Here is a 17260-nt window from a genome sequence, read left to right as displayed (position 1 = left end):
CCATTGCAGTCAGAATGTATGGGTCCTTATCCTGGGAATCATCAAGCACAAAGTACAAGTTTTTGTAGAAATACACCGAGAGGTTTTGGCGGATTGGGATGTCTTTTTTGCATGATGATCACTGTGATCTTCCTTCAGTATAATTGATTATTGCATATTGGGGTCCACAGTGTCGTAGCAGTTAGTGCAACACTATTACAATTTGGGGCATCAGAGGTCGGAATTCAGTTCTGACATCCCCTGTGAGAAGATTGTACATCTTCCCATTAATGTGTGGGTTCCTCCAGATACTTTGGTTTCCCCCCACAATTCAAAGATCCAATTAATTGGTCATTGTAAATTGTCTTGTGATCAGGCTAGGATTAAATAGGTGGGTTGCTGGGTGGTGTACCTCATTAGGCCGCCTCAAAATAAAATAAATATTTGCATTACCTGCAAGAGATCGAAGTCAAAGTAATCTAACTTTTGGTGACCTGTTCCCCGACAGAGACAGTGAGGTGGAAACCTTCACTGTAACTACAAAGTTGCCTGCAAGGACCAAGGGATTGTTCCTTCTGACCTACGAGGAACTCCTGGAGAGGCGGCTGGGAAAGTACACACACGTTATCAGTGTCAGACCCAAGCAAATCGTTCCGAGGCTCTTGGTGGAGATCCATTTGATGGAGAATTCTGGGATCACTTTCCTGGAGGTTGCTCCTTTAAGGACGAGCAAGCTGACCAATCACAGTGCTGCAGGTACTTCAGAACGTAGAGGTGGACACCTCTGCAATAAGTTATCATGAGCAAGTTTGCTATGGGAGGTAAATGCAATCGCATTTCATTATTGAGCTTGCAAGCCCCAGCAACTGTATATTTTCTAGTGGTGCCTTTGTCTCTGAGTCAGAGGTTCTGGGTTCAAATCCCCCTGCAGAGATTTGGTCACAAGACAAGGATGACTTTCCAATATAGTAGTTCAAAGTTCAAAGTAAATTTATTATTAAAGTATATTGTTACTATATAGTACTCTGAGATCAATTTTCTTGCAGGCATTTACAGTAGAACAAATAAGTACAATAAAATCAACGAAAAACTACAAGCAAACAAGGACAAGCAACCCATGTGCAAAGGAAGACAATCTGTGCAAATACACCCCTCCCCCAAATAATAAATAAATAAATAGATTTGGGATAATGGATTGAAGAAGGAAATGAGGAGAAAGTGCTTCTTGCCAGAGAGTAGTGAATTCACAGAATCTCTGCTCAGGGGAGCAGTAGAAGCCAACTCATCAAGGAGTCCCATCATCCAAGCCATGCTCTCACTGCTACCATTGGGCAAGAGGTATGTGAGCCTTAGGACCCACACTATCAAGTTCAGGAATAGTTCTTACCAGACTTATGAACCAGTGTAGATAACATCACTCACCACAACTCTAAACTGATTCCACAACTAGTAAACTTACTTCTAAGGATTCTGCAACTCATGTTCTCAGTATTATTTATTTGCTATTATTTTTTCAGTTGCAGTTTGGTTGTTTGTCAGTCTTTGCCTATGTATGGTGTTTTCATAAATTCCAGTGTTTTTCTTTATTTTCCCGCAAATGCCGGCAAGTAAACAAATTGCAAGGTAGTATATGGTGACATGTCTGTACTTTGATGAAAAAAATGTCTTGAGTTACTTTGGGAAAAAAAAGAACAGTCTTGGCTTGAAACATTGATGTGCTTTTTCCTATCTGTAGTTGCTACCTGACTCGCTGAGTTCCTCTAGCATCTTGTGCGTGCTTACAGAAATGCAAGTTGTTTTCTTAAAGCATGGTTTGTTAGTTAGAACGTCAAGTTACTAATTCAAGCTACTTCTGTCTCAGTGATCTGATTCTGGTGCACATTAACAGGGCCCAGTGGGGCAAATTCTGCTGTAAAATCTCAATAACGTGTCCTCATAAATGAGCATAACTGGATTTGATTTGAAGCCTGTCTACCAGGTTCTGATTTATTTATCACATGCACATGGAAGCATACAGTGAGATGTGCCACTTACAGCCAAGGAAGTGCTGGGGCAGCCCGCAACTGTTGCCTCACTTCATGACGCCAACATAGTATACCCACCATTCTCAACAGAACATGACAAAACAGAACATACCAAACGGCAAAGCAACAACAGCAAAATAAGCCTGTTCCTTACTCTCTCCCACTCACCCATGCACATTTAAATCCTAAAACATACTAATTCTGAGCCGTGACCTGGATGGAGGCTGCAGCTCGGTGCCATCTTGACCCAGGCAAATGGGTGGTCAAGATTCCATAATGGCTAAATCATATTTTTCCATCACAAACTCGGTTTTGTTCAGGTCTTCTGGTTAGAGGGAAATAATATGGGCTAATATTATGTACTTGAGCGTTCCAGTTGAATAAAATACTGCGGTAAAATATTTAACCCATTCAAGAGTATTTAAGATTGACTTTTACTTGACAATGCATTATCAAAGCATGATCAACTGTAAGTTCTTAACTCCTGAATTCCACTTACAAGCTAATATCATGTACTGTGCTTTGGTATGGTTTCTACTTGTCACTTGTACCAAGATACAGTGAAAAGCTTGTCTTGCATACTGTTCATATAGATCAAATCATTACAAAGTGCACTGAGGTAGAAAAAAGTTAAGACATTTTTGATAAATAGAACACTTAAGGTTTTAAAAGTATTGAAGATTGGCATTTACAAGGCTATTAACTAACTTAAAATCTGGAAGCTATGCATTTTGTTTTTGTGTTACACACATAAAATACCGGAGGAACTCAGCAGGTCAAGCAACCTCCATGGAGGGGATTGTGAAGTCGACATTTTGGGCCGAGACCCATCATCAGGACATCTGTTGATATTTCAGGCTGAGACCCTTCCGGGCTAATCTCTTCCATTATGCTGCCTGAACCTGCTGAATTCCTCCAGCATTGTGTGTGGGTTGCTCTGAATTTCTATCATCCCTTGTATTTGTCCTTGTGTTAGTTAGTAAAACTCTAATTGTTGTGCAAGCAAGAAAGCAGCATCCATCATCAAGGATCCCCACCACCTAGGCCATTCTATCTTCTCGCTGTTACCACTGAAGGAGGTACAGGTCCCATACCACAAGATTCATGACCAGTTATTACCTTTCATCCATCCAACTCCCGAACAAGCATAGACAACTTCACTGACCACAATACTGAATTGAACACAACCTATGAACTCACTTTCAAGGACTTTACAACTCATGTTCTATCTATCTGCCTATCTATCTATCATCCATCATCCCCCTTCCCACTTTTCTCTTCCCTCTCTCATCCCCTTCATTCCCCATCCATCATTATTATGTTTTTATTTTTGTGTTTGCACAATTTGCCTTCTTTTGCATGCTGGTTATTTGTAGGTCCTTGTGGGTAGCTTTTCATTGATTCTGTTGTATTTTTTTCTATCAATGTCTGCAAAATCACAAATCTCTTTGTAGCATTTGGTGACATATACGTACTTTGATAATATCTTCCTTGAACTTTGAAACATGCATTTCTATTCACCAAAGTGATGTTCAAGTCTTCCAAATTTCTTGTTACAGGTCCACCTCCACCATCGACCAAGATCAACCAAACCAGGACATCAGCCCATGTCAAGTTTGCTCCAACTGTTAAACAGCAAGATGAAATTGCTAAGAATGGTGTTCTGGGTGACTTCATTCTGAGATACGATGTTAACAGAGAATTGGGAGCTGGCGAAGTTCAGGTTTGCTCAATATACCTTCCTACTATACTGTGTCCTAATTTCCTAATTATGAGAACATTTAAATATTCAATTTTTAAACACATTTCAGTATTATTTATTATTATTATTATTATTATCAGTGTGATTACACACAGTTTACACTAGGTATATTCATTTTAACTTGTTCTCACAGATACTTTTTGTTTTCTTTCATTATTTTTATAGTTCTATGTAGTTCGGGCTTGAGTTAGTAACTCAATGGGTTAGGCAGCATTGATGGGGTGTGAGGAAGTAGATCATCAACAATTAAGGTTGAGACCTTAAATATTGACCCAAATTGTTGACTGTCCATTTCCCTCCACAGATACTATCTGACCTGTTGAGTTCTTCCATCATCTTGTCTATTGCTTCAGATTCCAGCAAATGCAGTCTCTTGTGTCTCCTTGAAACAGTAACTGTTTCTATCTCTACAGACGTTGCCTAATGTGCTGTGGTTCCAATATTTTGTGCTTTTATTTCAGAGCTTCAGCTTTCCCCACTTCTGTAAAGTTGGCTTGTGAAAAGCTAAAAGTGCTTTTGAATCCAGGTCCCCATTATTTAATCCAATTCCAATCAGTCAGCATCTTGGAGTTATTCTCAGCTGGTCAAAATCTGATATGGTGAAATGGGGTTATGATACAATACACGAGATCTGCATTGGTGGTGAGAAACAGACTACCTCTACTTGAAGATGACTCATCAGTGGTTTCAAGTATCTTGTTGAGGATGTTCTTAAGCTCTGCATTATTGTCATCAATAGAAAGACTTAAGACTTTGGTAGATAATCACGAGATGAAGACTAATAACTTGTTTCACCAGTATTGATAGCCCATTATACCACTTATAACCATGCAGTGTTTTAAAACAGAAAATAGAACAATGCAACACAATAAAGGCCCTTCTGTCCACAATGTTGTACTGACCTATATAAACATACTCCACGATCAATCTAATTCCTCCTTCCAACACAAACCATAACCCTCCATTTTAGATAAGAATCTCTCAAATGTTCCAATAATATCAGCCTCTACCACCTCCCCTGGCAGTGCATTCCAGGTACCTATCACTGCCTCTGTAAAGAACCTTCCTCTGATACCTCCCCTAAACCTTCCTCCACTCACCTTAAAGTATGTCCTCTGGTATTGGCCATTGCTGCCCTGGGTAAAGGGTGTTGCCTGTCCACTCTATGTCTCTCATAATCTTAGAACCTCCATTGACTCACCTTTCATCTTCCATTGCTCAAAGACAAAAGCCATCGTTTGCTCAATCTTTCCTCATAAGATACTTGTAGGGCTTTTTTCCTTTGAGGTTGGGTGAAACTAGAATTGGAGGTCATAGTTTAAAGGGGAAAGGTGAAATATTTAAAGGGAACCTCTTCACCCAGCGGGAGTTGCCAGTGTGGAACAGGCTGCTGATGGATATGGGTTCGAAGAGAAAATTTAAGAGAAATTTGGATGGGTGTATGGATGGGAGGGATATGGTTCAGATGCAGGTAGATGTGGCTAGGCAGATTAACAGTTCAGCATGGATTAGATGCATCAATGTGCCTATTTCTGTGCTGTAGTCCTCAAAGACTCAATGACATATCCTCTTATCCAGGCAGCATCCTTATAGATCTCCTCTGAACCATCTCTAAACCTTTGACATCCTTCCTATAATGTGACGAGTAGAACTGAATACAATTATACTAAGATTGTTGCTGTTCCTTTACAGGTTCAGAATGGGTATTTTGTTCATTACTTTGCACCCAAGGATCTTCCCCCTGTGCCAAAGAATGTGGTGTTTATAATCGACACAAGTAGATCAATGGCTGGAAACAAAATAAAACAGGTAAACTCCTTCACTTTGATAATGGGGCCAAGTTTATGGAATTCCATTAACAGGTGTTTTCAGATGGTTGTAATGTTAAATGTTATAGTCAAACCCTACATCATACCTTTGGTTAGATAGATAAAATTCATAAAATCTCTCAAACTAGTATCTGCATTGAACTTAGATTCTGAAATCCATTTACTTTGAAGCTATTAGGATGGAATTTCCAAACTAGAGATCACCATGACTTCCTTAACGTATAGGGGAGATCTCATTGAGATTTACTGGATCCTGAAAGGCTTGATTAGAGTGGACATGATGAGAATGTCTCCATCAGTAGATGAGTATAGTTTCAAGGGGCACAGCCAAAGAATAAAAGAAAGTCCCTTTAAAACAGAGAAGAGGAGGAATTTCTTTAGAGGGTGAATCTGTGGAATTTGTTGCCACAGAGGCCAAGTCTTTCACTTATTTTATTTCTTTAGAGATACAGTACACTTATGGCCTCATGAGCCATGTGACCAGTTAACCTGTTAATCTGTACGTCTTTGGAATGTGGGATGAAACCAGAGCACCTGGAGAAAACCCACATGGTCATAGGGAGAACGTACAAACTTCTTACAGTCAGCAGTGGGAACTGAACCTTGATTGCCGTCTCTGTAATAGCGTTGCACTACTGTGCCGTGCCAAGCCAGAGATTAATATGGATGAGAGGTTATTAATGATTGGTAGAGGGTTAAGAGTTAAGGGTGAGAAGGCAGAAGAATAGGTTTGAAAAAATGTAAGCCATGAAATAAAAGGAAGAGCAGACCCAATAGGCTGAATGGCTTGGTTCTCTCCTCTATTTAGGGTCTATGTTGTACAGTTCACACATAGAAGAGAGGGTGAATTTCTGAGCTCTGAAAGCTGCCTCATCACAAGGTGAATGGTTATGAGCCAGTGTTCAGACATGTATAACTTGCTCACTCTGGGCAGATGGACTGGACAAAGGCCAATCATTATTGCTACTGAACACGGCACATCATACTTGTGCTGTGTTTTGCAGATCCAATGACCGATACTTGGTCCAATTTTCCAGAGTTCATAAATGCAACAACTCTTTGACATTTTTGATCTGGTTTTGGCACTGATACATAATGTCAAATATCCCGTAGTGTGCAATGCTTAGTCCAGCTGCTTTCAGTTATTTTTCAGGCAAATTATTAGCATTTGTCCTTTTCTCTACTTGATCCAAATTAACTCAATCATCTGCTGTCTTTGGCAAGTTCCGGTTCCTCGTTAGGAATTAAAAGTAATCAAAGCGAGACAGAGAATGGGCTGATTCATCTGTACTGTTTACATTCCATATAATGCTTTGGAATAGTTTACTGCATTAAAAATTAAAGGGAGCAAATAAGCAATTGCAGACAGACTACAATAGAATGAGAGAGAGTGTTGTTTTGTAACTTCAAGACATTAACTAATTCGAAGGGAGTCCCGGAATGCCGGTCTAACTTACGGAAAGCGAGGCATGCACGTATTGTGGTAGTATGAAAACATTTGTAATTCATGTATTTATACTTATAACTTGTAATTAATTATTTAAACAAACAAGAACACTTCATCAACCAATATATATGCAAGATAACTCAAAAATTTCTTAAATATTAAAACACAATAGGGAGGCTGGTGAATGGTGTGCAGAATTTAGTATGGATTCAAGCAACAGGTAGAATTTGCTTACGTTTAAAAGAGCAACACATAACAGGTTAAAGAAAATTAAGTATTAGGTTTATTTGTCAAATGTAGATGGAATCATACAGAAAGTGAAATGCATTATTTGCTGTCAATGACTAACATTGTCTGAGGATGTGCTGGGGCAGCCCGCACATATCACCAGGCTTTTGACACCAAGATAGCATGCACACAGTTTACTAACCCTTATTAATCCACATGTCTTTGGAATATGGGAGGAAACCAGAGTATCAGAAAAGTACTCACCAAGCGACAAGCAGCACTTGTGGAGAGAGAAACGGTCCATACACCAGAACTAAAACCCTTTAGCAGAACACTTAAACAATCAACACTGAGGTTGGATGGCTCTACAACTAGACATTAGGGGCTAAGGGTGAAAGACAAAAAGATTAAGGGGAGCATGAAAGGAAACTTCTTCACTCAGAGGATCATGAGAATGCGGAATGAGCTGTTTGAACGGTGCATTCATGCTTGATTTCAATGTTTAAGAGAAGTTTGGAGCGGTACATGGATGACAGATGTGGAGGACTATGGTCTGTGTGCAGGTCAATGAGACTGGGCAGTTTCAATGGTTTGGCGCAGACTAAATGGGCTGAAGGGCCTGATTTTGTGTTGTGCATTTCTAAGACTATGTATTTAGGAGCCATGGTAGTGTAGCAATGCAACAGTGCAGTGAAGTGGAATGGTAAGACAGCCATCAGAGATGGGATTTAGAATCAGAAAGAGAGAGCATGAGACTTGGAGTGTGATATATGTCTCTCTGTCTCTTCTGTGGTTCCACATATACTGTGGCCCATTGGACCAGGGCATCTATAGGCAGTGTGGAATTTATTATTTTTTACATCATTCTTTATTATATATAATAGTTGAATGTTGTTTTTTTTTGTTTATTGCACCAACACACCATTGCAAATTTCTGATAGAATGGGCTCCTGTTAATTGGGACACACCAGAACCAGGTCATTTTGGGCCAATTAAGCAGCTGCCCAATTAGCCGAAAGAAATGGAAAGAAAAAGACAAACTAAGTAACTAATTATGTATGTAAATAAAATACAGAATAACTTGGAACACTATTAAAACTACTACAGTACTATAAGACTGTGTATTAGTTCCTAATAGTTATCGACGGAGGACTTCATTTAATGCAAGCTGACGTGTTCATTTGCTTGACTGTAAATGAACAAGTTCAGCGCAGTGACCCAAATAAACAAAGGCAATCCTAGCTATTTTCTCTATTTGTTTTTGTTCTTTAAGTGTTGTCCCAAATCAGTGGCTGACCGGATTAACCAACTGTCCAATTAACCAGAATCCGCTGAAAATACATGAGTAAAGTTGATCCTTGATCCTTGAACAGGGAAACAAGATCATTAAGGCATATGCATGGTTGGGGCACTGCAGTTTCTACATATTTGAAAGAGACAGAAGAACTTACTCTTTAGATAACTTGAATTCCAATAATTTATTTATACTTGCATTGGATTAAATATGAAGAAAGTTCAAAGTAAATTTATTGTCAAAGTATGTATGCCACCATATACAACCCTGAGGTTCATTTTCTTGTAGGCATTCACAGTAACTACAAAGAAACAAAATAGTATCAATGAAAAACTGCACAGAAAAAGACAAACAACTAATATGCGAGAGACAACAAGCTGGGCAAATGCATACATACATACATATATAAATAAACAAACAAACAAATAAACATTAAATATTGAGAACATGAGATGAAGACACCTTGGAAATGGGTCCATAGGTTGCGAGAACAACTCAGTGATGAGGTGAGTGAAGTTGTCTCCACTGGTCCAGAGCCTGATGGTTGAGGCATAATAGCTGTTCTAGCAACTGGTGGTGTCGGTGCTGAAGACAACAGCAAGAAGGGATCATGGCTTGGACAGTGGAGGTCGTTGATGATGGATGCTTCTTTCCTGTGACAGTGCTCTTTGCAGATATACTCAGTGGTGAGGAGGGCTTTACCCATGATGAACTGGGCTGTATCCACTACTTTTTGTAGGTTTAAAAAAAAATCTTTTTATTAATTTTAAACAAACATAAATTAAACATGAATACAGAGAGTTTGAGAGTACATAATTAATAGTTTAAAGTATAAATACAAATAGATAATAATCCATATACAATAACCTCCCAAACTCATAGTAATTACAAAAAATGGAGTAAATAAGAAAAAAAGACCCCCCTCCAAAAAAGAAAAAAAAACCTAACTAACATGGGCCATTGCATTATGTGAAATACACACAGTAGCGTCAATAACTCCGCACCTCCATCCAAATAATTAAGGATAATAAAAGTAAGGTTTAGGAAAAGTCAGTTTAGCTCTTATGAAAATGTTGAATAAATGGTCTCCAAGTTTCTTCAAATTTAACTGAAGGGTCAAAGACAACACTTCAAATTTTTTCTAAACTCAAACAAGAAATAATTTGAGAAAACCACTGAAATATAGTTGGAGGATTAATTTCTTTCCAGTTCAACCGGATAGATCTTCTAGCCATTAATGTAATAAATGCAATCATCCGTCGAGCTGAGGGGGATAAACAACTATTATCCACCATTGGTAAACTGAAAATTGCAGTAATAGAATGCGGTTGCAATTTGATTTTCAGAACTGTTGAAATAGTACCGAAAATATCTTTCCAATAATTTTGCAAACAAGGGCAAGACCAGAACATGTGGTTCAATGAAGCAACTTCAGAATGACATCTGTCACAGGTTGGATTAGCATAAGAATAAAATTGAGCAAGTTTATCCTTGGACATGTGAACTTTTTGTAGGCTTTTAAGGGCATTGGTGTTTCTATACCAGGCCGTGATGCAGCCAGTCATTATGCTCTGCACTGCACACCTATCAAAGTTTGTCCAAGTTTCAGTTGACATGCTGAATCTTCACATACTTTGAAGAAACTAGAAGTGTTGCCATGTCTCCTTTGCAATGGCACTGATATGCTAGTTGCAGGACAGATTTTCTACAGTGATAACACCCAAATCTGGACAATTGGAGATCGACAAAGAGAATCTGGAATTTGAATGCGAAATTGCATAAGTTATAGAAAATAATCAATCATGAAATCCAGACTGCTTGAATGCAGCTGGTGTCATTTCAAAAATTATTGTATGCATTGGAAAATGTTGCTGCACTGAATGTTTCTGATGTTGTACATGCAGCTGAAGTGGGTCAAGTCATGACTAAATTTTTTTCTAATCTGTATGGTGCTTTAAAAAAGATGATTAGCTATCTAAACTTAGTACTGACTGTGTAGGCATCCAATATAGGAGAAGCAGTTCAGTGGTAACAATGCAAAATGGAATTTATCACAGTAAACTTTCTGAATCTAATCCTGTTTTTTTCCTTTATAACTGATAACAGGGATTGCCACAAAGTCCCACAGCAAGATATACTTTCAATTTCCCCCGACCCAAATTCTGCAGAAAACAAAACAAACATATAACTACTCCACTGTTGGTTGGTATTTTTGCATGAGTCTCTCATTTCCCTTTAAATGAAATTCACTCAGAGTTATTATGTGGGTGTCTCCTCACAGGACCCCATTCCTTGAACAACAGCTGTCAGACCAGTGGGGAGAATAAAAAACACTTAATTCACAAAATCAGGAATATGTCATTTATAACAATTGTCACCTCTAAATCATGTATGAATTAAACTGATAGCTTTAATGGGAATACAGTTCTAATGTGAACAGGGACATCTGCAATCAGTAATTTCTGATGCTCGTTAATGAGGATTCTAATGGAGGAATTAGAATTACAGAGTCTTGTAAGTGGTGATAATGTTACGTTATTCTTTGCACTAACATAGTCATAACATGTTTTAATAATTCCCTTGCTACCTTGTAACATAAAAATTCACTTGTCATCCATAATTGAAATGCCACCAGTTCTTAGTCACTCTTGCAATCATATGAATTATCCATGTTCATTGGTATTATCCAAATTTTACCTTAAGTACCCTCGGTGGCTACTTTATTAGGTACACTCATTAATGAAAATATCTAATCAGCCAATCATGTGGCAGCAACTCAATGCATAAAAGCATGCAGAGGTTCAGTTGTTCAGATCGATTGTCAGAATGGGGAAGAAATGTGACTTTGACTGTGGAATGATTGTTGGTGCCAGACAGGGTGGCTTGAAGATCTTAGAAACTGTGGATCTCCTGGGATTCTCATGGAATTACAGTGGGAGATAGAATATGGATGCCAAAAGGGAAATGTTACAATAGTATGCAGTTAGATTGGGAAAATAAAGCTGGTGCTGGATTACAGGAGGGGGAATTTCGAGAGGGCTATGAGATGGCCTTTTAGAGCAGTTTGTGCCTGAGCCCACTACAGGATCAGCTATTCTGGATTGGGTGTTGTGCAATAAACCAGAATTGATTTGAGAGCTTAAGGTAAAAGAAACCTTAGGGAAAATGATCATAATATGATTGAATTCACCCTGAAATTTGAGAATGAGAAGCTAAAGTCATATGTATCAGTATTACAATGGAGTAGAGGAAATTTCAGGGGCATGAGAGCGGAGTTGAATTGATTGGAAAAGAACACTGGCAGGGTTGATGGCAGAGCAGCGATGGCTGGGATTTCTGGAAGCAATTCGGAAGGCACAGGGTATATACATCCGAAAGAGGAAGAAGTGTTTTAAAGGAAAGATGACACAGCCATGACTAACAAGAGAAGTCAAAGCCAACTTAAAATCCAAAGGGAGGACATATAATACAGCAAAAATTAGTGGGAAGTTAGAGGATTGGGAAGCTCTTAAAACCCAACAGAGGGCAATTTTAAAAAGTTGTTAATAAGGTAAAGATAGAGTATTAAAGAGGATACCAAAAATTTCAGATACATAAGGTGTAAAAAAGGTGAGAGTGCACCACTGTTGTAATGAATAGCTATCTGAGGTACTTCCTGACAGCTTGAACCAGTCTGGCTATTCTTCTCTAACCTCTCTCATTAGCAAGGAGCTTTCGCCCACAGAACTGCCACACGATGGATTTTTCCACGCCATTGTCTGTAAACTTTAGAACAGATGTTCCAACCTTTTTCATGTCATAGATCCCTATCATTAATCGAGGGGTCTGTGGACCTGAAGTTGGGAACCCCTGTTCAAAAAACTGTTATAAGGCCATAAGATATAGGAGCAGAATTAGGCCGTTCCGCCTATTGAGTCTGCTCCATCATTTCATCATGGCTGATTCAATTTTCCTCTCAAACCCAATCTCCTGCCTTCTCCCTGTATCCTTCCATGCCCTGATTAATCAAAAATCTATCTGCCTCTGCCTTAAATATAAATAAAAACTTGGCCTCTTTGTCTCTGGCAAAGAATTTCACAGGATTCACCACTCTCTGACTAAGGAAATTCCTTCTCATCTCCATTCTAAAAGGACGCTCCTCTATTCTGAGGCTGTGTCCTCTGGCCTTAGACTCTCCCATCATAGGAAGCATCCTCTCCACATCAAAGCCTTCACAATTTGATTGGTTTCAGTGAGGTCATACCTTAATCTTCTGAATTCCAGTGTATACAAGCCCAGAATCATCAAACACTCTTCATATGACAAGCCATTCAATCCTGGAATTATTCTTGTGAACCTCCTTTAAACTGTCTCCAGTTTCAGCACATCCTTTCAAAGATCAGGGGCCCAAAACTGCTCACAATATACCAAGTGAGACCTCACCAATGCTTTATAAAGTTTCATCATTACATTCCTGCTTTTATATTCTAGTTCTCTTGAAATGAATGCTAATATTGCATTTCCCTTCTTCACCACAGACCCAACCTGCAAATTAACCTTCAGAAAATCCTGTACAAGGACTCCCAAGTCATTTTGCACCTCAGTTTTTTTGTATTTTCTCTTCATTTAGAAAATAGTCAATCCTTCCACTTCTTCTGCCAAAGTGCATGACAGTACACTTCCTGACATTCTATTCCACCTGCTATTTCTTTGACCATTCTCCTAATCTTCTGTAACCTCCCTACTTCCTCAGAATTACCTGCCCCTCCACCTATATTCATATAGTCTGCAAACGTTGAAAGAAAGTAATCAATTTCATCATTCAAGTCATTGACAAATAACGTAAAAGGTATTGGTCCTAACACAGACTCCGGCAGCCAGCCAGAAAGGTCACCCTTTATTCCCACTCTTTGTCTCCTGCCAGTCAGGCACTGCTTTATCCTTGCTAGAATATTTCCTGCAATACCATGGGCTTGTTGCTTGTTAAGCAGACTGATATCTAGCATCATGTCAAAAGCCTTCTGAAAATCCAAGTACACAACATCAACCGATTCTCCTTCATCTATCCTGCTTGTTATATCTTCAAAGAGTTATAATGGATTTGTCAGGCAAGTCTTTTACTTGAGGAAACCATGCTGACTATGACCTATTTTATCATGTGCCTCCAAGTACCCTGTTAGTGCCACATTAACTGTGGACTGCCTGATGCAGAGGGACTCTGGAGCAACACATGATTTCAGTCTGTTCATCAGCATCAAACTGCTTAGAGATAAGATGGTTCTGCACACTTTAGAGGTGAGGGGATTTGAGAAAAACATAATGGGCTAGACCTTGCTGAGATTCCAAGCTTGGCTCCATCCAGGAGGGTTGTGAGCCACTGTGCATGGATCAATATGTTCTGATACCCAAACCTGCTCCCTGCACAGTAGAAGGATGGTGCCACTCAAGTTCAAGTTTATTGTCATCACAGGCATACTTACACCAGTTATAAGTGCCATGAAAATGCCATTATCTTTTTACAGCACTAGTGCAGTGCATTAACAGACAATTTCAATCATAACTTAACATAAATTTAAGTGAACATAAATCATTCATAACTTAGAAGAAAATAAACTTAATGAAATGTGAGTATGTCCGCTATCAAAGATCCCCATCTCATGGGCCATCCATCACCTCACAGCGACTGTCACGCAGAAGGTAGAGGAGCCTGAAGTAAAAGAGAAGGAGAATGCAAGAGAGGTTACAAAGTTTTCAGAACACACAAAAAATTGCAAAAAGTTTAGAAAGGGTGACTAGTTTAACTTCCGGTAACATAGGGGCAAAGTTTGAAAAGGGTGATGAGAATACAGGACTGAAGGTGTTATATTTGAAGGCACACAGTGTACAGAATAAAGTAGTTGATCGTGTAGCTCAGTTAGAGATTGGCAGGTATAACGTTGTGGGTGTCTCTGAGTCGTGGCTAAAAGAAGATTGTAGTTGGGAGCTTAATATCCAATGATACACATTGTATTGAAAGGCCGGGCACATAAGCAGAGGGGGTGGGGTGGCTCTACTGGTACAAAAAATGAAATTAATGGTCTAATACTGGTCCTGTTTTATGGTCCTATATTTAAGGTTTGAGCATTGCTTATACAATGCGTCATTATTGCCCATAACTTGGTCCAACCTGTAATGTCACTGTTTTCCAAGTTTCAGGATATATGCACCCGACTTACGGTGTGAGTACTACCCTTTTTGTAGGTACTTACAATAACAAGTTTACATCTAAAACTTGCTTCCTCCAATCTGTCAGTCCTTCTAAGAATTTTGTCTGCTTGGATGAAATAACTCTTCGAAACTTTAACGAATACAGTCCCAGTCGATCGAATCTCTCCTCTTACAGCAAATCCGCCATCCTTGAGTCAGTTTAGTGAATCTTCACTGCAATTCCTCAATGGCAAATACATCCTTCCTTAGGTAAGGGGAAACAAAGATACACACCCTACTTTAGATATGGTCACCCGAGTAGAGTACAGCTGTATAAGACCTCGTTATTCAAATCTACCCTTAATAAACCCTGATATGTCCTGCTGCTGCTCAGTGACTTATGTCTTTTTGAACAGCCACACTGTCCACTCTTTAACAAATGCACATATTAGGTATAATACGTGGATATCATGTGTGTAGAATGTGAAGGTGCTCTATAAATGACTTCTCTAACCTGGCCAAAATACAGTTTAGAAATGGGGCTTTGATGACTTTGTGTACAAACTCCTTTCACTAAACAACAGATAATGTTTGCAGACTAAAGATGCCCTTTTCACTATCCTCAAAGACCTTCGACCCATTGATCACTTCAACATCATCAATTTCTCTGGGCGCATCAAGGTCTGGAAGCACGGAAGCCTTGTCCCTGTCACCCAGGAGACCCTCCTGGATGCCAGAAAGTACATCTACCTGATGTCACCTTCAGGAGGTAAAAAGTTTTAATGATTTTAACTTAATTTAATTTATGACCTCCCCCTCTCAAAAGCAAAATCTCACTCTTTGGAAAATGGAACTTTGTTTTAATGGGCTTTACAGTTTGATCGTTTCAAATTCAGTAAAATATGAACAAACACGAAAATTCAGGCAGGGAAGTTTGAAAAAGATTGTTGTCTTCCAGAATTATAACCAGTATCAGGTTTATTGTCACTGATTTTGATGTTGTGTCAGCTGAACTGTACATCGCAAAATATTTAATTTACTAAAAATTACCAAATTAAATAAAGGAATAATGAGGCAATGTTCATGGTTCATTCTGGAATCAGATGGCAGTGGTGAAGAAGCAGTTCCTGAATCTTTGAGCGTGGGTTTTACAGGCTCTTGTTCCTCCTCTCCAATGGTAGTAACAAGAAGACATGCCCCGGATACAGGGGATCCTCAGTAATGCATGCCGCCTTCCTGAGGCATCTCCTCTTAAAGATGTCTGTGATAGTGGAGAGGGCTATGCCCATGATAGAACTGGCTGAATCTACAACTCTCTGCAGTCTCTTGAGATTCTGTGCAATGGAGGCCCCATATGTAACCTAACTTTAGTAGACTAGTGCACTAGTGTATAAATTACACTGATGTACAAGTTACCTGTCCTTCCACCAAACTTATTTTTCACCTCTTGCTAATTGGTAATTGATTTACTATTGTCACATGTACTGAGATACAGTGAAAAATTCTTGTTTGTGGCTCATCCAGACAGAACGTTCCATGCGTAAGTGCATTGAGGAAGTCTAAAAGGAAAATAAAACAGCAGAATCAATTCCAATCCCTATTTCCTTTCTGACATGTCAGTCTATGGCCTCCTCTTCCGCTGCAATAAGACCACTCACTCATAGGTTGGAGGAGCAACACCTTGTATTCCGTCTAGGTAGCCCGCAACTTGATGGCATGAGCATCAATTTCTCTGACTTCTAGTAATTTTCCCCCTCCTCCTTCCCTCTTCTTCATGCCCCCACTATGCCCCCCCCCCCTTACCTCCTCTCCTCTCCTGCCTGTCACCTCTCCCTGGTGCCTCTCCACCTTCCCGTTCTTCCATGGTCCACTCTCCTCTCCTAGTGGATTGCTTCTTCTCCAACCATTTACCTTTTCCTCCTATCACCTCCCAGCTTTTAACATCAGCCCTCCTCCCCCCCACCTACCTGGCTTCAATTATCACCTTCTAGCTTGTGCTCCTTTCCCTCCCTCCACCTTCCTATTCCAGCATCTTTCCCCTTCCTTTTCGGTTCTGCCTGACTGGATGTCGGCCCGAAGTGTTGACAATTTATTCATTCCATAGATTCTACTTGACCTGCTGAGTTCCTCCATCATTTTATGTGTGGTGCTCTAAGAAAGGGCAGTGCAGATAGACAAATGAAGAGCAAGGGTCAGTATGGGATGACTGAAAGATCAAGAATTTTTCTTTATTGTATACAAAGATTATTCAAGAGTCTGATAACTAGGGATAGAAGCTGCCCTTGATCCAGGTGGTATGCGCACCCAAGCTTTCTGCCCAATAGGAGACAGAAAGTAGACATATATCAGATTTTGCAATGTCTCCTGTGGTTGCTCTAATGCAATATCCACCTTCCTTTATATCCTCGTGTTTCCCTATCCCACAGGCCTATTGGGATCTTTAACATACATGTAGCAGCCAAAATGCAATCCTTCCTTAAATACCAGATCCACTTCTTCTCAAATGAAGCCTCAATCTTCCCCAATGCCTTC

General features: G+C 39.5%; 1 protein-coding gene across 1 annotated transcript in view; it reads left to right on the top strand.

Moving 5' to 3' along the window:
* Nucleotides 1-17260, top strand: part of itih5 (inter-alpha-trypsin inhibitor heavy chain 5) — a 53121-nt gene that overhangs the window by 19036 nt on the left and 16825 nt on the right. Inside the window, exons 5-8 of the mRNA XM_059988482.1 lie at nucleotides 488-735; nucleotides 3563-3726; nucleotides 5458-5574; nucleotides 15326-15497. Of these exons, the coding sequence (XP_059844465.1) occupies nucleotides 488-735; nucleotides 3563-3726; nucleotides 5458-5574; nucleotides 15326-15497 (701 nt within the window). The remainder of the gene's footprint in view (nucleotides 1-487; nucleotides 736-3562; nucleotides 3727-5457; nucleotides 5575-15325; nucleotides 15498-17260) is intronic.

The sequence above is a fragment of the Hypanus sabinus genome, chromosome 13 (genome assembly GCF_030144855.1).
Source record: "Hypanus sabinus isolate sHypSab1 chromosome 13, sHypSab1.hap1, whole genome shotgun sequence".
NCBI lineage: Eukaryota > Metazoa > Chordata > Chondrichthyes > Myliobatiformes > Dasyatidae > Hypanus > Hypanus sabinus.
This window is presented reverse-complemented; position numbering and strand designations above follow the sequence as displayed.